The 22,158-nt window shown below is 49.7% G+C and overlaps 1 protein-coding gene across 2 annotated transcripts in view; it reads left to right on the forward strand.

Moving 5' to 3' along the window:
- The window catches only part of P2RY6 (pyrimidinergic receptor P2Y6), a 135,952-nt gene extending 132,117 nt beyond the window's left edge, over positions 1-3,835 (forward strand). For both annotated transcript variants that reach the window (XM_088479571.1, XM_088479570.1), the window contains exon 3: positions 185-3,835. In XM_088479571.1, the coding sequence (XP_088335697.1) occupies positions 228-1,208 (981 nt within the window). In that variant the 5' untranslated portion in view covers positions 185-227 and the 3' untranslated portion in view covers positions 1,209-3,835. The remainder of the gene's footprint in view (positions 1-184) is intronic.
- The last annotated feature ends 18,323 nt before the right edge of the window (positions 3,836-22,158 follow it).

Here is a 22,158-nt window from a genome sequence, read left to right on the forward strand (position 1 = left end):
AGCCATTAGCATATCTGTACGCTAGTATTAGGTGGTGTTTTGATGGCAGTGTATAAGGGGTCTAAGGCAACAGAAAAAATACTAATGATTTGCAAATTGCTTTATTATACTTTTAGGTGGACATAATTTTGCAACTACAATTTGTGGACATCTCCTTCACTACTTGTTTTATTTTTCCTTTCAGGTCCTGACGTAACCATGTGACCTCCCCCACCTGCCTCTAAAGCATGGACAACGTCACGTCGGTGGGGAAAAATTGCACTTTTCATGAGGAGTTTAAGCAAATCCTCCTTCCCGTGGTCTACTCTGTGGTGTTAGTCTTCGGTCTTCCACTGAACTTATTCGTCATCCTTCAAGTATGGCTGTCGAAGAAAGCCCTGACCCGCACTGCCATCTACACGCTGAACCTGGCTATGGCAGACTTTCTCTACGTGTGTTCCCTCCCTCTTCTCATTTATAACTATGTCCAGCATGACTACTGGCCATTCGGGGACTTCACCTGCCGCTTTGTCCGACTCCAGTTCTACACAAACCTGCATGGCAGCATCATGTTCCTCACCTGCATGAGCTTCCAAAGATACATGGGCATCTGCCATCCCTTCTCCGTCTGGCACAAGAAGAGAGGCAAGAAGTTTACTTGGGTCGTCTGTGGGGTGGTTTGGTTCATCGTCATCGTCCAGTGTATACCCACCTTCCTGTTCGCCTCTACAGGGATTCAGAGAAACCGGACAGTCTGCTATGACCTGAGCCCCCCCGCGCTCTCTTCAAGCTATTTTCCATATGGCATAACGTTGACTATAACTGGCTTCTTGATCCCCTTCATTTCCATCTTAGCTTGTTATTGTGCCATGACCAAGATTCTCTGCCAGAAGGATGACCTCGCCGATGCGGTGGTGCGTCGGAGGAAGGACAAAGCCGTCCGCATGATCATCATTGTGGTGATCGTCTTTGCCATAAGTTTCTTCCCTTTCCATCTCACCAAAACCATATACTTGATTGTACGCTCCAAGACCGGCGTCCCCTGCCTGGAGTTGCAGACTTTTGCCATTGTGTATAAATGCACCAGGCCTTTCGCCAGCATGAACAGTGTCCTAGACCCTATCTTGTTCTATTTCACGCAGCAGAAGTTTCGGCAGGGCACCAAATCGCTGCTAAGTAGAGTCACCAACAAGTGGAAAGTTGACACAAGCACAAAGAGTCAGTTATGACAATCAGAACCCGAGTTAATTGGAGACCCTGAGCTTTAAAAGGAATCTACGTGAGGTTGCTCCTTGGCAAATGAGCGATCGCAGTATAGCATAGCTGTTCGTATATTCCAGTGGAGGTCATTTTGGGTAATGAATAAAATTGATCAGCGCAAAACTGTCTGAGCATTTGTTGTAGGACATTTCATAAATTTATTCATAAAGAATATTACTAAGAATGTAAAGACAATTAGCTTTCATGTGGCTATGTAACAAGTACCAATACAATAAAATCAAAAATCTTAAATCCTTTAAGTGGGGATTAGCTGCGATTCTGTGCCCGGGGCTATTAAATTGCAGGCTGCACTTAACATGGATTTCTGTTCACCTCTTCCTGAGTCTTGAATAGCAATTTGTAGGGCGTTAACCCCTCAGCTCCAGGTACTTATGGCGGAATCTACGCACATTAGCCTCAGATTACTGTGTGAGGAAGAGGGCTTGTAGGTGTAGCTCCAGATGTAAAAGTCCGAGACTACAACCCTTTCTATCCCATAAAATAACAAGGCTAATTGAATCCGGCCCTGGGTTGGAAATTAAATATACATCTAATTGTGGTGTCTGTTATTTGTTATGAGATCTGTGATTTGTAATATTTTACAGATTTAGGGGCATATTCAATTAGACTTGAAAAGTCGGAGAGTTTTCGCCTACCGTACTTTTCACTGACCTTGCGTGTTCTGGAAGCGAAACATTTTCGTGCACGGCCCCGCTTTTCGCCCTATTCATTTCCAAAGGACGCAAAAACAGGACCCAGCAAAACGCAAACAGGTGAAAAGTATTGTCAGATTTGGGGAAATCAGCCTGACACCCCCCAAAAGATGCATTAACATTGGGGATCAATGTAGATGCCCCCGAATAACCCTACTGAAGTTATTTGGGATACTTAAATGCTCTCAATAGCTGATAATTAGCATCTTTGCATAAGTGGTGAAGAATAGCATTTAGCAGTTTTGTTTTGTTTTTTTAAGTAACTATTCCCAGCAAATTTGGGGTACATGAAAATCATGGTTAAAAATCGCAAAAGTTAAGTTTTAAAAAACCCACCTTCAGCAAGCACCTGCAATCAAAAAACACCTCACCCATACTTGCAAAGCTTATTTCGCTAGATTTTAAGTTTGTATCCCAACTTTGTACTTTTTCGCCCCCTTTTTCAAAGCCATTTTTTTGGGTGTTCTTCAAAAAATTTTAGGATTTTTTTGACACAGGTAACCTTTGGGGACCTGTCCCAAGGGTGCAGGGTGGTTTCCCCACCTCCGCAATTCTGCACTTTTTTTCACCTTGGTTTCATAGGCAAATCTTTTTCGCCTATACCAATGCATTGACTTTCGGCGTAGGTGAAAAAGTCTTAGGAATTTAATACAGGGATAAGTTTTCGCCTGGCGAAATGACGTCATCGCCGAAACTTTTTCGCCGAAAATGGCTTATCGCGGCTTATTGAATATGCCCCTTAAGAGGCTTATTCTGAGTTGGGAGCAAAGCAAAAAAAGTAATGTTGCACTGCAGGAGGAAGGGGGAGGGGTGCAGATGTAAGATGTGCAGAGAGAGAGAGATTTTGGCAGGGCGAGTGTCCACATCCAAATCTAAATTGCAGTGTTAGGATAAAGGTGTCCAGCATTTGTGGGCTATATGCAAAAGCAGCCGGTATTCACCCTGCATGCAAAAACAATACATGTATTTGCACCCTTTTTCATTGCAGCATGGTTTGTTCCAGATATAAAGTCACTTTTTTTTTTGTTTGATCCCAGAATCAGCCCCTAAAATGTACATGTATGATTGCCATTCACAATTCAGATGCACATGCCTAAAATGTGACAGAGAAAGACGTGTAATGCTGTGATAATGTTTTGTAAGTTATACTGCTAGAATCCTGATTACTGATCTCATCACTTTTCTATTATACAGAAATACATGGCTCATACACACACATACACTAAAGCTGGGTACACACTAAATGTTGTATTTACCCAGTTATCCGACGGGCAACCCCCCGCCAATGGGCAGTTATAGCATGCGGCCGGTACACATTAGACGATCCGGTGCCTGAACGGCGCATCTCACTGCATGGGGTAGTCAGCCGCACCGTCAGGTTGAGCTGTATGTAGGGCCGACCAGACGATGCGGCTGACGACCTCACGGGAGCGCTTACCGCCCAACATAGTCGGTGCACACTGCACGATTTGTCGTTCTGATCCGTCAGAAGTTGCCGAATCATCCAAAATATCACTAAGTGTGTACCCAGCTTTACTGCGATACAAAATCACAAGCCGCTTTCTATATACACTGTAATCCTTATAACATACAGTAGGGGGTGCTCTACCCCATATGTATTAACTATTGAGGCTGCCTTGGACATTAGATTGACCACAACCAGGTCATGTATTATATAGAGATTTTAATTATTTATATTTCATTATGTGAATATTTCAATGATTACAGATACTTATGATTAATGTGATTTAAAAACCATTGAAGGGAAGATCATGAATATTCAGTGTTATAACCTTATGAAATGTGAATTATCAAATATGGATACTATGTTCTTAAATAAATATATTGTGGCATCGATATATAATCTACTGATTTTATGAATAAAAGAAAAATGCCAATTCAGCTGTAAAATCTCAGGTTATTCAGATCTGTCACATAACTGGATCTTCTTTATTGAAATATTTCAATCTTAAATGCCATAGGGACAGATTCTATCAGCCGCGACTTCTGTTCTGCCAGGTAAAGTGCCCAGAACTAATTAGACTTGCAAGCAGCCCTCGAGAAGAGCCAAGGCTACAGCTAACACTTATTTCTGCTCTAACCCATGCATCGGTTATATTACTCTTCACCAAGCAGTGCCGGATTAACAACATGGAGGCCAGAGGTATCACCCAGTGACCCCCACACACAGAGCCATAACTAGATTTTTTGGTGCCCTGTGCCAGAGAGAGCATTAGCACTCCCCCCCCCTCCCCCCATTTGTTAAACAGGGACATAAGATAGTGCACCTGAGAGAGGGCCATGGCCTCATGGGGAATGGCCATGGAAGAGATAGGAGGGGCCAGGAGATGCTGGGGATAAATAGGGACATAATATAGTGCACCTGAGAGAGGGCCATGGCCTCATAGGGAAGGGCCAGGGAAGAGATAGGAGAGGCCAGGAGATGCTGGGGATAAATAGGGACATAATATAGTGCACCTGAGAGAGGGCCATGGCCTCATGGGGAAGGGCCAGGGAAGAGATAGGGGAGGCCAGGAGATGCTGGGGATAAATAGGGACATAATATAGTGCACCTGAGAGAGGGCCATGGCCTCATGGGGAAGGGTCAGGGAAGATAGGAGAGGCCAGGAGATGCTGAGGATAAATAGGGACATAATATAGTGCACCTGAGAGAGGGCCATGGCCTCATGGGGAAGGGCCAGGGAAGAGATAGGGGAGGCCAGGAGATGCTGGGGATAAATAGGGACATAATATAGTGCACCTGAGAGAGGGCCATGGCCTCATGGGGAAGGGCCAGGCAAGAGATAGGGGAGGCCAGGAGATGCTGGGGATAAATAGGGACATAATATAGTGCACCTGAGAGAGGGCCATGGCTTCATGGGAAGGACCAGGGAAGAGATAGGGGAGGCCAGGAGATGCTGGGGATAAATAGGGACATAACATAGTGCACCTGAGAGAGGGTCATGGCCTCATGGGGAAGGGCCAGGGAAGAAATAGGGGAGGCCAGGAGATGCTGAGGATAAATAGGGACATAACATAGTGCACCTGAGAGAGGGCCATGGCCTCATGGGGAAGGGCCAGGGAAGAGATAGGGGAGGTAAGGAGATGCTGGGGATAAATAGGGACATAAGATAGTGCACCTGAGAGAGGGCCATGGCCTCATGGGGAAGGGCCAGGGAAGAGATAGGAGAGGCCAGGAGATGCTGGGGATAAATAGGGACATAATATAGTGCACCTGAGAGAGGGCCATGGCCTCATGGGGAAGGGCCAGGGAAGAGATAGGAGAGGCCAGTAGATGCTGGGGATAAAAGAAGAGGAAGCTACAAGTGAGAATGATAATAAACAGGAAAACTGAATGGTCCAAACAGTGCCCCCTGCCCTGCAGTGCCCTGTGCCATGGCACAGTTCGCACTACCCTAGTTACGGACATGCCCACACAAAGTTACATCACCAGTGTGGGGAGCAGTGTGGTATAATGTGAACTGGTTTTTCTCTGTGGCATAATATGAACGGGGGGCACTACAGTGTTCAACACGTTTGTGGTGCCAGAGAGTATTTACACATGCTTTTTAATAATGATATACTGGTAATAACATCACCAGTACTTTACCAGTATATCATTTTGACAATGTTATGCCCCCCATCAGGTCAATTGCCCATGGCCCCCTACAAACCTTATTCCGGCTCAGTCCTCACCCTTACATTAATTTCTAGACCTATGGTTCCTACATTTTTTGGACCCCAAAGTGTCAGTGTGTTGGAACCACAACTTTTTACCCAGAGCCCTTGGTCTAGGACCAGACGAGGGATGGTTTCCGATGGAATGTATTGCATACGTTACCCCAGAAGACAGATTTTAGGACCCCACTTGTGATCTGTAATCAGCAGTTGGACATTTGTGTAGACTAATAAAATCAGCATTAGGGGCGACCTGGATTTTCATGTAGGGTAAATTCTTCTTGCAGTTGTCAAATAACAATTTGTTTATCCTCTTAAGCATCAAATACATGTAGTATGGCTGTAAACATATTAAACACTAAAAATAAATTTTGTCTAACACAACACACAGTGGACCTCATTCAAAGTCAGTCGTATGCGTCCGCTCGGTCGTACCCAGTGATGTTCGCTAAACTGCGCATGCGTAAGTTTCGCAATGCGCGTGCGCAAACTAGCTGTTACGATCGGAAATTTCTCTCTCCTTGAACTTGGCCAGATCGTTAGTTTGAGTGACAGCATGAGGCGTTTGTGGGTGGTAACAGGGGAAGGTGCTTGAAAACGGGGGAGTGGAGATCCGAACGCAGGCGTGCCTAATTATCCGAATGGCGTTTTATGGGAGTGCATAATTAACTAAGTAGTGTCATGGCACATGTGACATTGGTGGTTTGTACACTGACCTGATTGTAGTGCTTAAGAGAGGGTATGGTCAACCTTAAGCTCTCCGAGCAGCTCCGATGGTCTCGATTAATCCTTATATGCCCGGAGATGACGTCTTTTGTGATCGAGAAGTGGCCGTGTTTTTAGTCTTATGGCCGCATCCTCCCCTCGCTCGTCCAGCTAACGATCCCATCTTAACGACGCAACTTGCGAGCGCATCATTTGCATATCCGGACCCTTTTCCTTTACGACCGTGCGGCCGCAACGACCGACTCTGAATGAGGTCCAGAGTGTCATTTAAGAGCTACAGACCATGGCACAGCAGTGCAGATTATATTTTGCAATGATATGCGTTTATGCGCCCCTGTTTTGTGCAAATGTACCAAGATGGCTTCAGATGCGGTGTGTGCAAACGCCTGCGTGTTTTGATTGAATATATGTGCACGTAACTGCAGATCGGGCGTTGTTGCTGGTTATAGGATCACACCGTTAAAGTGCAGAGTGTAGCTTGATCCAGGTATAAATGTGTGTAGCCTTCATGATATACCCTGAACAGTCAGCATTTATAGACATGACAGTAAATATCAGGGTAGCACAGGCCTGGCAGCAAAGAGGAACCATTAGTATAACGTATGAAGGCCACGTGTAGCAGCAGACGACACTGGGAGGATGGGGTGAGGCCAGTCTGTGACGGTGAGTTAGGGGAGGAACCTAGGAGATCCCTGTGCACAATATACTCTATATTTTAGCAGTAAGAATGGATTTATCTGTCCCACATTCCAAAAGTGTGTGGGAGGAGGGGATTGATTTAAATAAATAAATATCATTGTATTTTGTTTTGCAATTCATACACACTGGTTATTACTGCTAATCATTTTCCAGCAATACACGCTTTGCTGTGCACAGAGAAGATGCGCTGAGAGATAGATTTGGGAGGGGGGAGTGTCCACATCCAAATCTAAATTGCAGCGTTAGAATAAAGCTGTCCAGCATTTGTGAGCTACATGCAAAAGGGGATGGGTATGAAATCCCGGCGGCTGAATAGCCTACAGGTGAATGCCGTCGCTGGAGGCTCGAAACAGCAGAATCCCGACTGGGCAGGTAAGTATGGGAACCAGGGGCTGGCTGGCAACTTTTAGCCTGGGGGGCAAATGCATGCAGGCGGCCCTGGCAGAGGGGTAGCGTGTAGCCAGGGTGCCCAAAGAACATGCGTGCTACGGCGCCCCCCTCAAGTGTTCCAGGGAGGAGGCGGGTCCATATGGGATTAATGTAAAGTAAAAATAAAGATTAGGAACAGCCCCATCGTGGTGCCCATATGCAGTGCCCCCCTGTGCCCCAGGAGAGGACCCCCTTATGCAGGCCTCCAGTAGTGCCCCCAGTAGTGATCCCCCTATGCAGTGCCCCTAGTAGTTGTCCCCTCCCCTTGTAGTGCCCCTAGTAGTAGTAGTCCCCCCCTTGTAATAGTAGTCCCCCCCCCTTGTAGTGCCCCCAGTAGTAGTCCCCCCATTGAAGTGCCCCCAGTTATAATCCCCAGTAGCGATCCCCCCTTGTAGTACCCGCAGTAGAGGTCTCCCTCTTGTAGTGCCCCCAGTAGTAGTCCCTCCCTCTTGTAGTGCCCCCAGTCCAGTAGTGGTCCCCCCCCTTGTAGTGCCCCCAGTAGTAGTAGTCCCCCCCCCTTGCAGTGCCTCCAGTAGTAGTAGTCCCCCCCTTGTGGTGCCCCCAGTAGTGGTCTCCCCCTTGTAGGGCCAGGCTCCTCCCCCCCAGTAGACACACGTAGTAAAAAAAAAAAAAACACTTACCTGAATCCCCGCTCTCGCCGTCACCATCCGCTCCTCCGTCTGTCCTTCCCGGGCCGGGCCGCTCTGCATTATGGGGGAGACGTCATAACCCTACCCTTCTCCCACCTTAACCCTCCCTTAGGGGTGTCTAACCCTAAAACTCCCGGGGTGGTGCCTAACCCTAAGTCCCCCCGGGGGTGCCTAAACCTAAACCCCATTTCCCACACCCTAAACCTAACCCTCCCGGGGGGGTGCCTAACCCTAACTCCCCCTTCCCCTAGCCTAACCCTCCCCAGGGGGTGCCTAACCCTAAGTCCCCCCGGGGGTGCCTAAACCTAAATGCAGCTAACGCTAAGCCTGTCCCTGCTTAGCATTCGGGAAGCAGTCTGTCGGGATTCCGTCGTCGGGCTAAAGATAGACGTCGGTATTTAGATGCCTATCTTTAGTACTAAATCGGGATTTCGACACCGGGATTCCGTCGGGATTCTAACTACATAGTGCCATAACTAGGGCAGGGCGAGAGAGGCACGAGCCCTGGGTGCCGTGTGACCGGCGGCGTGGGGGGGGCCCGCCGGCCACGGTACCGGCCCGTCCTAGTTAGCCAGTGTAGTGCCGACCACAGTGACTGCGGTCAGCGCTACACATTTACACAAGACCGGCGCTAGGCTTCCCTGCGCCGGTCCTGTGCTGCACAGCCGAGCCCCTTCCCTCCCCGAGCGCTTGCCCAATAGCGCCAGGAGGAGGGTGGCAGGTGGGCTCATGCTGTGCATTCTAACATACACATCGCCGCCAGCGCCGCGGCGACGTATGTGTTAAACAGCAGCCAATGAGAGTCAGATAGACTCTCATTGGCTGCTGCAGCGCCCACTGCAAGAGCCGGCTCCTGCAGTGGGTAATGGGAGAGACGTCATGACGTCTCTCCCATAATGCAGAGGGCACTAGCCCTGGAGGACTGACGTGCGGACGGCGGCGGGAGCCGGAGCATGGATTCAGGTAAGTATTTTTCTTTTATTTATTGTTTTATTTTCAGTGTGTATTTGTCGGGGGGGTTTCTATACTGGGGCCACTTATACTGGGGGCACTAATGGGGAACTTAGACTGGGGGCACTTATACAGGGGCACTAATGGGGGCACTTATACTGGGGGCACTTATACTGGGGGCACTAATGGAGGGGACCTATACTGAGTGCACTTATACTGGGGGCACTTATGGAGGGGACCTATACTGGGACACTAATGGAGGGGACCTATACTGGGGGTACTTATACTGAGGGCACTAATGGAGGGGACCTATACTGGGGCACTAATGGAGGGGACCTATATTGGGGGCATTTATACTGAGGACACTAATGGAGGGGACCTATACTGGGAGCACTTATACTGGGGGCACTAATGGAGGGGACCTATACTGGGGGCACTTATACTGGGGGCACTTATACTGGGGACACTAATGGGGGGACCTATACTGGGGGCACTTATACTGGGGGCACTAATGGAGGGGACCTATACTGGGGGCGCTTATACTGGAAGCACTATACTGGGGGCACTAATGGAGGGGACCTATACTGGGGGCACTAATGGAGGGGACCTATACTGGGGCACTTATACTGGAAGCACTTATACTGGGGGCACTAATGGAGGGGACCTATACTGGGGGTACTTATACTGAGGGCACTAATGGAGGGGACCTATACTGGGGGCACTTATACTGAGGGCACTAATGGAGGGGACCTATACTGGGGCACTAATGGAGGGGACCTATACTGGGGGCACTTATACTGGGGGCACTAATGGAGGGGACCTATACTGGGGGCACTTATACTGGGGGCACTTATACTGGGGACACTAATGGGGGGACCTATACTGGGGGCACTTATACTGGGGGCACTAATGGAGGGGACCTATACTGGGGGCACTTATACTGAGGACACTAATGGAGGGGACCTATACTGGGAGCACTTATACTGGGGGCACTAATGGAGGGGACCTATACTGGTGGCACTTATACTGGGGGCACTTATACTGGGGACACTAATGGGGGGACCTATACTGGGGGCACTTATACTGGGGGCACTAATGGAGGGGACCTATACTGGGGGCGCTTATACTGGAAGCACTATACTGGGGGCACTAATGAAGGGGACCTATACTGAGGGCACTAATGGAGGGGACCTATACTGGGGCACTTATACTGGAAGCACTTATACTGGGGGCACTAATGGAGGGGACCTATACTGGGGGCACTTATACTGGGGGCATTAATGGAGGGGACTTATACTGGGGGCATTAATGGAGGGGACCTATACTGGGGGCACTTATACTGGGGGCATTAATGGAGGGAACCTATACTGGGGCACTTATACTGGGAGCACTTATACTGGGGGCACTAATGGAGGGGACCTATACTGGGGGCACTTATACTGGGGGCACTAATGGAGGGGACTTATACTGGGGGCATTAATGGAGGGAACCTATACTGGGGGCACTAATGGAGGGGACCTATACTGGGGGCACTTATACTGGGGGCACTTATACTGGGGACACTAATGGGGGGACCTATACTGGGGGCACTTATACTGGGGGCACTAATGGAGGGGACCTATACTGGGGGCACTTATACTGGAAGCACTATACTGGCGGCACTAATGGAGGGGACCTATACTGGGGCACTTATACTGGGAGCACTTATACTGGGGGCACTAATGGAGGGGACCTATACTGGGGGCACTTATACTGGGGGCACTAATGGAGGGGACTTATACTGGGGGCATTAATGGAGGGGACCTATACTGGGGCACTTATACTGGGGGCATTAATGGAGGGGACTTATACTGGGGGCACTAATGGAGGGGACCTATACTGGGGGCACTAATGGAGGGGACCTATACTGCTGGCACTAATGGAAGGGACCTATACTGGGAGCACTAATGGAAGGGACCTATACCGGGGGCACTAATGGAAGGGACCTATACCGGGGGCACTAATGGAAGGGACCTATACTGGGGGCACTAATGGAAGGGACCTATACTGGGGGCACTAATGGAAGGGACCTATACTGGGGGCACTAATGGAAGGGACCTATACAGGGGGCACTAATGGAGGGGACCTATACTGCTGGCACTAATGGAAGGGACCTATACTAGGGGCACTAATGGAGGGGACCTATACTGGGGGCACTAATGGAGGGGACCTATACTGCTGGCACTAATAGAAGGGACCTATACTGGGAGCACTAATGGAAGGGACCTATACTGGGGGCACTAATGGAGGGGACCTATACTGCTGGCACTAATGGAAGGGACCTGTACTGGGAGCACTAATGGAAGGGACCTATACTGGGGGCACTAATGGAAGGGACCTATACTGCTGGAACTAATGGAGGGGACCTATACTGGGGGCACTAATGGAAGGGACCTATACTGGGGGCACTAATGGAAGGGACCTATACTGGGGGCACTAATGGAAGGGACCTATACTGGGGGCACTAATGGAGGGGACCTATACTGGGGGCACTAATGGAGGGGACCTATACTGCTGGCACTAATGGAGGGGACCTATACTGGGGGCACTAATGGAGGGGACCTATACTGGGAGCACTAAGGGAAGGGACCTATACTGGGGGCACTAATGGAAGGGACCTATACTGGGGGCACTAATGGAAGGGACCTATACTGGGGGCACTAATGGAAGGGACCTATACTGGGGGCACTAATGGAGGGGACCTATACTGCTTGCACTAATGGAAGGGACCTATACTGGGGGCACTAATGGAGGGGACCTATACTGGGGGCACTAATGGAGGGGACCTATACTGCTGGCACTAATGGAAGGGACCTATACTGGGAGCACTAATGGAAGGGACCTATACTGGGGGCACTAATGGAGGGGACCTATACAGCTGGCACTAATGGAAGGGACCTATACTGGGGGCACTAATGGAGGGGACCTATACTGGGGGCACTAATGGAAGGGACCTATACTGCTGGCACTAATGGAAGGGACCTATACTGGGGGCACTAAAGGAGGGGACCTATTCTGCTGGCACTAATGGAAGGGACCTATACTGGGAGCACTAATGGAAGGGACCTATACTGGGGGCACTAATGGAGGGGACCTATACTGCTGGCACTAATGGAAGGAACCTATACTGGGGGCACTAATGGAGGGGACCTATACTGGGGGCACTAATGGAGGGGACCTGTACTGGGGGCAGTAATTTAGGGGACCTCTACTGGGGGCACTAATGGGGGGGACCTCTACTGGGGGAACTAATGGGGGGGACTACTACTGGGGGCACCACTGCGGTGGACCACTACTGGGGACACTCCATCGGGGACCAGTACTGGGGGCACTGCATAGGGGGGGCTACTACTGGGGGCACTGCATTTGGGGGGACTGTATAAGGGGCACTACTGGGGTTAAGGTGCATATGGAATGGAAAGGAATGTTCAGAGTGATGAGAAAGGGGTATGTGTGTCAGGTTGACACCCCCATTTTTAAGTGGCCATGCCCCTTTTGACCACACCCATTTTTTGCCACTCACATAGAGGGGGAGCACCATTTTTACATTTGCCACTGAACTACATTCCATGCAAAAGCAGCCAGTATTTACCCTGCATGCAAAAACCAGACCAAGCATGGTTTGTTCCCGATATAAAGTTACTTTGCTTTTTTGATTTGATCAGATTGTCAGATTGAGCTGCATGTAGGACCGACCTGCGGTTTCTTGGTAGTAGCTTTAGAGTTTAATGCTACGAAGTCACCAACAGAGACTGTGGGCCTGATTCACCAGCAATCGCAACTGTGTTTACGCACGCAGTCGGCCGTTTTGCAGACTTGCTAAGTATTACGGATGTGTTTAAGGTAAAGTGGGCCTACTTATGTTAGGCAGCTATGGCATTGCAATCATTAGCATATCATCGCAGTGAGACTATGGGCCTGATTCAGATCGCCTCGCTAGATGCGGCTGCTCGCTCCCGGCGTATGCAAATTCAGTTAAGTGACGTCAAGGCAGGCGATCGCACGGCAAGGCATAAGCACGCCCACTATGTCTTGGCGAGCGATCACTTTGTGTATGCAGACGCCCACCAGTATGTCTTTAGCCGCCCACTAGCGAACGTCATCTCCAGGAAGTATATACATCCATCGGTACATCGGGTTCCATCGGATCTGACTGCATCGCTTTCGGTTGACTGTACCCTACCACAAGCACTGCGAGCACTTCACTGTATAATTCAACCAGGTGACATGTACTATGACGCTGCCTGTTAATTATGCACGCCTCTGAAACGGCATTGAAACACTCAGGCACACCTGCGTTCGCAACTACACTCCCCCATTACTACTGCCCTGCCCCTGTTACCACCCACAAACGGCCTCTCCTGTCACTCATTCCACTGGGCTGTCTTTGCTGCATGCGCAATTGCATAACATCGGCCAGGAACGAGCGAGCTGCCGCTTGCGAACGGGTCTCTATCAGGCACTATGTGCGTAAACACTGTTACAATCGCAATAGCTATCCTTGCTGAATCAGGCCCTGTATTGGCCAAACTACTGCAGTTTCAAGAGCGCAAACCTGTAGAGACTAATGCTGAGAATTATGTTCTTCTGTCAAAAATCACAAAATGCCTAAAACACCAAAGTACAGATGTTCACAAAATGTGGACATAGCGTCTCAGAGTTCAGTGTGAGTGAACCAAATGGCACCTCATCAGATAAACGTGAGAATGAGTCACTGAGACAACCACTGCAGGGACTGTTGGTACATGGACTCAGGAGCCATGGTTCACTTTAACTATAATGAGAGTTTGTTGAAGTCACTAATTTCAAAAACCCAGCTTTTACCCGGCATTTGAGTTCAGACAGAAGAGCAAATTACCGGGTCAAACATTTCTTCCTGGTAATTGGCTGATTAACACAGGTATTTCTTCTGTCTGAAAGGGTCAACCCGTATCCAGTCATTAGGTCTATATTGTCTAGATAGACAATGTTTGGGTAGACAATGGAAGATAGACAGGCAATAGGTCGACAAGGACTGAAGGTCGACACACTAAAGGTCGACTAGTAACAAGGTCGACAGGTACTGAAGGTCGACATGGTCATTAGGTTGACACTCATATGGTCGACATGCAAAAGGTCAACACATGTTTTTGTGGGTTTTTTAGCCCTAATCTTCACCCTAACCCTCCCCTTGGTGCCTAACCCTAACCCTCCCTCCTGGTGCCTAACCCTCCCTCCTGGTGCCTAACCCTAACCGTCGGGGTAAGTGCCTAACCCTAACCCTCCCTCCTGGTGCCTAACCCTAACCGTCCCTTCTAGTGCCTAACCCTCCGGTAAGTGCCTAACTCTAACCCTCCTTCCTGGTGCGTAACCCTAACCGTCAGGGTAGATGCCTAAACCTTACTGTCCCTTCTAACGCCTAACCCTAACCCTAAACACTCCAGGCTGCACCTGGCATATCATCTACAGCCTATACTTGTTTTAACCCTGTGTCCTATGCTACCTGTTTCTGCCTGGTTAATAAACCAACACCTGGTTAAGTTGTCTGCTGTGTGGGCTAACCTCCATTTGCGCACTGCACCCAACACCACCGTATACTTTGCCAATACCGTAATCTAGAGGTCTCTCCCACCATCCCAAAGGTCAGGACTTTCTTCCCGATTGATGGGACTGTTGGGAGGTAAAAGTGTATCCATATACACCTATCCTCAAATCGCACCAAACAGCCCCATTTGGCACGCCATGGATTTTGCAACTAAGCCACGCGTCCCACCACACAGTTTTATACAGAATGTGCCCCTCATTCACATCGCTAATGTGACAAAAGTATAATGAATGAATATCCTGGGCACTGTGCGCTGCACGTGGTTTAGCCTGGTCTTTTTTTACGGGCGAGGGGGATTGTCAGGAGCTACCTAGCACTGCAGAAGGGAAAGGCACACCCCCAGGTTTTGGAGGGGGCATGATTATGTCTCCAAGATTTCCCATGCCACTAAGTATCCGGGCCCCATACTGTATATGTCTCAATGGTGTCACACAAGCTCCTTAGAGCAGGAATATGGACCTCCCAAGGAACCCTGCAAGCACTCATGCCGTCCCCTTGCACCTTGGACAGCAGCACCATTTACACACCACTCATTATGGCCCCATGTGACCGGATGATCTCGCTCTGCCAGGTGTTCATAGGTTTTTTATTTCTGTTAGAATGTAGTGTGGTTACTCATCCCTGAGGGGGCTTACTTCCCCACGTCTAGGGATTCCCGCTCGCCATCAGTAACAGCCTGTAACTGACTCCTCCCACGGCATAGTGGGTGGGTAACGCTGTGCCACCACCAGGCTCTTACCACAGCACCTGTTACTGTGTACTTCTGGATATGTTACAAATCTGAGATACATTTCTACATTTCATGCTCCCTCAAGCTGCCCAGATTGGTTCCCCTCCGGCCCTCCATCCTCTGTGATCATCTTCTGTCACCTCCCCTCCAGCCCTCCCTTCTCTGTGATCATCTTCTGTCACCTCCCCTCTGGCCCTACCTCCTCTGTGATCATCTTCTGTAACCTCCCCTCCGGCCCTCCCTCCTCTGTGATCATCTTCTGTCACCTCCCCTCTGGCCCTCCCTCCTCTGTGATCATCTTCTGTCACCTCCCTCCGGCCCTCCCTCCTCTGTGATCGTCTTCTGTCACCTCCCCTCTGGCCCTCCCTCCTCTGTGATCATCTTCTGTCACCTCCCCTCCGGCCCCCCCTCCACTGTGATCATCTTCTGTCACCTCCCCTCCGGCCCTCCCTCCTCTGTGATCATCTTCTGTCACCTCTCCTCCGGCCCCCCTTCCTCTGTGATCATCTTCTGTCACCTCCCCTCTGGCCCTCCCTCCTCTATGATCATCTTATGTCACCTCCCCTCCGGCCCCCCCTCCTCTGTGATCATCTTCTGTCTCCTCCCCTCCGGCCCTCCCTCCTCTGTGATCATCTTCTGTCACCTCCCCTCCGGCCCTCCCTCCTCTGTGATCATCTTCTGTCACCTCCCTCCGGCCCTCCCTCCTCTGTGATCGTCTTCTGTCACCTCCCCTCTGGCCCTCCCTCCTCTGTGATCATCTTCTGTCACCTCCCCTCCGGCCCCCCCTCCACTGTGATCATCTTCTGTCACCTCCCCTCCGGCCCTCCCTCCTCTGTGATCATCTTCTGTCACCTCTCCTCCGGCCCCCCTTCCTCTGTGATCATCTTCTGTCACCTCCCCTCTGGCCCTCCCTCCTCTATGATCATCTTATGTCACCTCCCCTCCGGCCCCCCCTCCTCTGTGATCATCTTCTGTCTCCTCCCCTCCGGCCCTCCCTCCTCTGTGATCATCTTCTGTCACCTCCCCTCCGGCCCTCCCTCCTCTGTGATCATCTTCTGTCACCTCCCCTCCGGCCCTCCCTCCTCTGTGATCATACTCTGTCACCTCCCCTCCGGCCCTCCCTCCTCTGTGATCATACTCTGTCACCTCCCCTCCGGCCCTCCCTCCTCTGTGATCTTCTGTCACCTCCCCTCCGGCCCTCCCTCCTCTGTGATCATCTTCTGTCACCTCCTCTCCGGCCCTCCCTCCTCTGTGATCATCTTCTGTCACCTCCCCTCCGGCTCTCCCTCCTCTGTGACCATCTCTGTCACCTCCCCTCCAGCCCCCCCTCCTCTGTGATCATCTTCTGTCACCACCTCTCAGGCCCTCCCTCCTCTGTGATCATCTTCTGTCACCTCCTCTCCGGCCCCCCCTCCTCTGTGATCATCTTCTGTCACCTCCCATTTCCTGTCAGAGTGATTACATCCACTTCTCACCTCTTTAATTCCCTCCCCTCTCTACCCTGTGATCGGCTCTATGCCCCTGTCCACTCCTCTTATTGGTTGTGTATGAATCCCCTTCTGTTTCTGTACCTGGAAGTGTCGTGCAGTGAGGGCGGAAGTGCGGTTTCCTGCCCATACAGTCCACCAAAAGAACTCAGTTGTCCCCTTGGGGGCACGCCTCGCTCTCCATACTTCAGGCTCGTTAGCTCGCTTCGCTCGCCACAATATTATATTTCCCCTCTATGCCCATGTGGATGGTAGGGAATGACATTGGACAGTAACTAATGACGTCATGGTACAGAAACAGAAGGTGATCTATCCACTACCCTTTCTTATTGGCTTCTGTCACCACCCCTCTCCTCTCCTTCACTTATTGCAGGCTTGCCTACCCTCCCGATTTGGTCGGGAGCCTCCCGATTTTCGGGTGCTGCTCCCGGCCCCCCGGAAAGGCAGGCAAACCTCTCGGAAGCCTGCGACCCTCCTGACCTCCCCCCAGAAAAAACTAGAAACCCCCGCAGCGGGGGAGCCGGTGATGAGATTAACGCTGAATCGCGTCATCGTGGCCCCGCCCCCTGCTTCACAATGCCAAAAATAATGGCATCGAGAAGAGGGGGTGGGGCCACGATGACACGATCACGCAGCCCCGTCCCAGCTCCACCCCCAAAGTGTCGTAAATGGCCGGCTCTGGCCCCAATGTGCCATCAATGGCCGACTCTGCCCCCCGCTGTTAGCCGATAATCAGCTCCCTCCTGGAAGGCTGGAGCTGATTGTTGGCAAGTATGTCTTATTGGCTTCTATCGCTGGCCCTCCCTGATAGACTTTGCCCTTCCCCTCTCCTTTCTTATTGGCCATTGTCACCTCCCCTCTCCTCTCCTTTTCTTATTGGCTTCTGTCACTAGCCCTCTCTGATTGGCTTTGCCCTTTCCTTCTCCTTTCTTATTGGTCTCTGTCACCTCCCCTCTCTTTTCTTATTGGCCTCTCTCACCTCCCCTGTCCTTTCTTATTGGCCTCTGTCATCTGCCCTCTCCTTTCTTATTGGCCTCTGACACCTCCCCTCTCCTTTCTTATTGGCCTCTGATACCTCCCCTCTCCTTTCTTATTGGCCTCTGTCACCTCCCCTCTCTTTTCTTATTGGCCTCTCTCGCCTCCCCTCTCCTTTCTTATTGGCCTCTGTCACCTCCCCTCTCTTTTCTTATTGGCCTCTCTCACCTCCCCCTCTCCTTTCTTATTGGCCTCTGTCACCTCCCCTCTCCTTTCTTATTGGCCTCTGACACCTTTCCTATCCCCTCTCCTATTTTATCCCCTCTCTCCTTCTCTCCTCGTTCATCCATTGTGCTTCAATGGACTTATAATTGAAGTTTAGGATTTTACATCAATTACCATCAGATGTGTCACTTTTAAGGTATGAGTAAAACAAGTCACTGCTTTGCTATATAAAGTAATGGAGGTGTTCCCAGGCATGACCACAAAATGTTGTTTGAAAGGTATTTTAAAAAATATTCGGAGACCTGAAGTAATAATAATGGTGGTACACAGAACATGACATGGTTAGTAAAACTCACATTAACATACTGTAGGTGCAATGTATATTTGTGAAGTAGGAGCATAGCTGAGAATGGAGCTTGCCATAGGTGTTCCCACTCCAGTAATAGCTGCTTGGGGCAGTAATTGCAGTAATAACCTGTGCACCCTGTATAATCTCACTCTAGCACATATACTCTGTCACTTTAAGTTAAATATATAATGCAATATCCTGTATTGAGTAATAACAATGATTCAAAGGAGATAACAGTCAGATCCTAGGTGCTATACATAAATAAAACAGTACCAAAGCAGCTACCCCATAATGTCAGATGGGAAACAGTCGGGAAGCCGGTGGACGCAATGCCGAACGCTGGCTTCCCGACTGCTTAATCCCAGCAAGGGTTAAATAACAGGCGTCAAAATCTCGACGCCTGTCATTTTACCTACGCCGGGAGACCGGTGCCCAGCATCCCGATCGAAGGGATGCCGGACGCGGACAGCCGCTTTTAGGTTTAGGGCTCCCGGGGGGGACACAGGTTAGGATCAGGCTAGGGGAAGGGGGGGCTAGGGTTAGGCACTCACGGGGGGAGGTTAGGGTCAGGCAACCCCCTCTGGGACTTAGGTTTAGGCGGCGGGGAAGGGGGGGGTTAGGTTTAGGTACTTAGAGGGGGGATTAGTGTTAGGCACTTGGGGGGGAGGTTAGGGTTAGGCACCCCTAAGGAGGGGTTAGGGGGGGAGGTTAGGTTTAGGCACTTAGAGGGGGGACTTAGGGTCAGGCACCCCCCCAGGAGGGTTAGGGTCAGGTTAGGGGAAGGGGGGGTTAGGGTTAGGCACTCACGGGGGGAGGTTGGGGTCAGGTTTAGGCGGCGGGGAAGGGGGGGGTTAGGTTTAGGCATTTATAGGGGGGATTAGGGTTAGGCACTTGAGAGGGAGGGTTAGGGTTAGGAGATAGATTAGGTTAGTTTATACTTACCTTTCGACGTTTGGGATTTCCACCATGCGGCCGGGGGTAAATGATCCTGCATCACTAAAGCATTCCATTCCCCCTATGGTACCTCCATGCCCAGTGCGGTACTGCCACTATTTGCTGCTTCTCTCTTCATTTCAGTATTCCCCCACAGGCTGGCCATACCCCACTGGCACAGTTCAGTACAGGGAGGGGGCGCAATGACATCCACTTTCTCCGGGCGCCATGGTTCCACGCTACTCCTCTGACTGTATATGCACACATTTAACATTATTCCTAATAGATGGGGGAGTGGTCATTCCTCTGCGCCTGAGACCACCTGGACAGGTAACCACACCCCAGATGCGGTCAAGTCAGTACCCAGGGATGGTTCCCTGCAAGACTTACTTTCAGGATTTTGCTGGGCGACCTTGTCACCTTCTCTGGACGAATTTGGGCTCCAGAGACAAGATGCCCTGGCCGCAGTCTCCTGGCCACTGAGTGCGAGCTCTTTGGAGCTCAGGGTCTGATTCAGAGCCGCTCGTAAGCGGCCGCTCGTTCGTTCTGAGCGATGTTCGCACATCTGCACATGCGTATGGGTTTTAGTACGCATGCACGAACCAGTCAGTGCGGTCAGAAATCGTGTGCTCGCAATATAGCGAATGCCTGCTAATTTGAGTGACAGGATGAGGCGTTTGTGGGTGGTAACAGGGGAAGGTGCTTGAAAACGGGGAGTGGAGATCCGAACGCAGGCGTGCCAAACGGTCAAAACGGGCGTTTAATGGGTGTGCATAATTAACAAAGCAGCGTCATTGACCACGTCACTTGGTTGTCTTTTAGCCTGAACTGCTCGCATGATTGCGGTAGGAAAATGCTACCACAAGAATAGCGAGCAGTTCAGACGCCATTCGATGTACTTGATTAATCAAATAAATAGCGTATGACGTATGATGCGAGCGGCCAGGGGGCGTTTTTTTTCAAATAGCAACCGCAAGTTTTGTTCGATTGTTCAGGCATAGAGGCATCAACAGACCGCAATGAGCGAGCGCTTAATTTAAATATCCGGCCCCTTTTTCGGAACGACCGTCCGCAAATAGCGTTCGGTTCTGAATCAGGCCCTCAAGTAAAAGAATTAGCTGACTGTGCTGGCCAGCGCTCCCTGCACCTCCTGATACCACTCTGATGCAGGAGAAGACATTCCTGTTCCTTGTAAGAGGACTGGGAGAACCAGCAGCTCACAGAGAGCTCAAGATCCCCCTAAACCACCAGGAAAGTGAACTTATACTTTTTTTGTGTAGTTATACATCTGAACACATTATAAGCACGGCTGCAGTGCTCTACAGCAAAACAGGTTAACCGCTTCAGTGCCGCGGCCACCATCTTAGCCATGTGGGGGGGAGAGAGGAGCTGGCAACGGGACTCGGGACTCGGCCACCGTCTCTGTATCTGCTATTGTACTAAACCTACTGTATCTATAGGAATCATTTCAAGCATAATTTACCTTAAACCACAGCAACTAGATACTTGCTTTCTTCCTCTACATTAGATAGATAAAAGCAGGGGCATAAGTTGATACAAATTGGGGATCCCTGTATGTAGATAAGTATAGTCGTGGTAATTGTAATATAACCCAGGCATTGATCTACACAATTGAATGTGTCTGAATCCTAAACAGGTTTTAGCCCCACACCCAGACAGAATGGCCCCAGCTTCACAGCTGGAGGTAACACATTTGCATTGCAGTCTGAAACTGTGAGTGAGGAATGATATGTGTGTGTATGTATGTACGTGTATGTACGTGTGTGTGTGTGTGTGTGTATGTATATATATATATATATAGATATAGATATAGATATAGATATAAATATGATAAGTCCATCATAGATGGAATCTCATGCATAAACACCGCACATTATGCACAATTGAGCTGCTAACATGACGCCCAGTAGCGAATGCACAATATCCTGCATGCGAATGCTGTTTATTAGCATCATGCGATTGCATCTTTCACCATTTCACATACACACATTAATACGCACAATTGCGCTGTTAACTAATCGCATATTAGCGAATGCATAAGACCCTGTATGAAAACGTTGGTTGTTAGCTTCATGCGCACGCATCTGCCCCAAGTTAACTAGCGTCCTTATATCAAACCGCTCATACTTACCCATTACATATTCACACATAAGGTTTAATAAGCTTTAAAGTATAAGATTTAAGTTGGTTCAGTTAGTTTAAATGCTGTGAAATAAAGATATTTGATAACTAAGGTTTTATACATGCTAAGAGAGCCGTGTTTGGTTTTGTACTGATGCATACTCTTTCAACAGAATTCAAGTACTATCGGTGTGGAGATCGCATCATGCATTCTCAACTTATGGACCGCAGAGACTTCAAGCAACAAAATGTATATTATATGAACAACTGTTAGGATGCAGCATGGGGCTGGGAGGGAAGAGACCCCCAGTTGTTAGAGGCTGGGTGGGTCTATTTGAACCAGCCTGTTAAATGCTCTGTAACAGATGCTTCTCCCCTGGGAACCAATGATATCAGCAACAAACTTCTCTATTGTCCTGTCTATTCTGGGGGGGTATAAATATGTGTGCTCAAACACTGGGTCTTTAGTCTTCATGCTGAATGCTGACGGACGAGGGGTTTCTTGCTGTTACCTAACATCTGGACCAGAGGCGCTGCGTATGTATACTGTACTTGGGTCTGTATAATTCCTTTGCGCTAAATTGTACACAGATGATAGCGTGTAACTGA

This window comes from Taudactylus pleione, unplaced genomic scaffold (genome assembly GCF_031769625.1).
Source record: "Taudactylus pleione unplaced genomic scaffold, aTauple2 ptg000241l, whole genome shotgun sequence".
Lineage (NCBI taxonomy): Eukaryota > Metazoa > Chordata > Amphibia > Anura > Myobatrachidae > Taudactylus > Taudactylus pleione.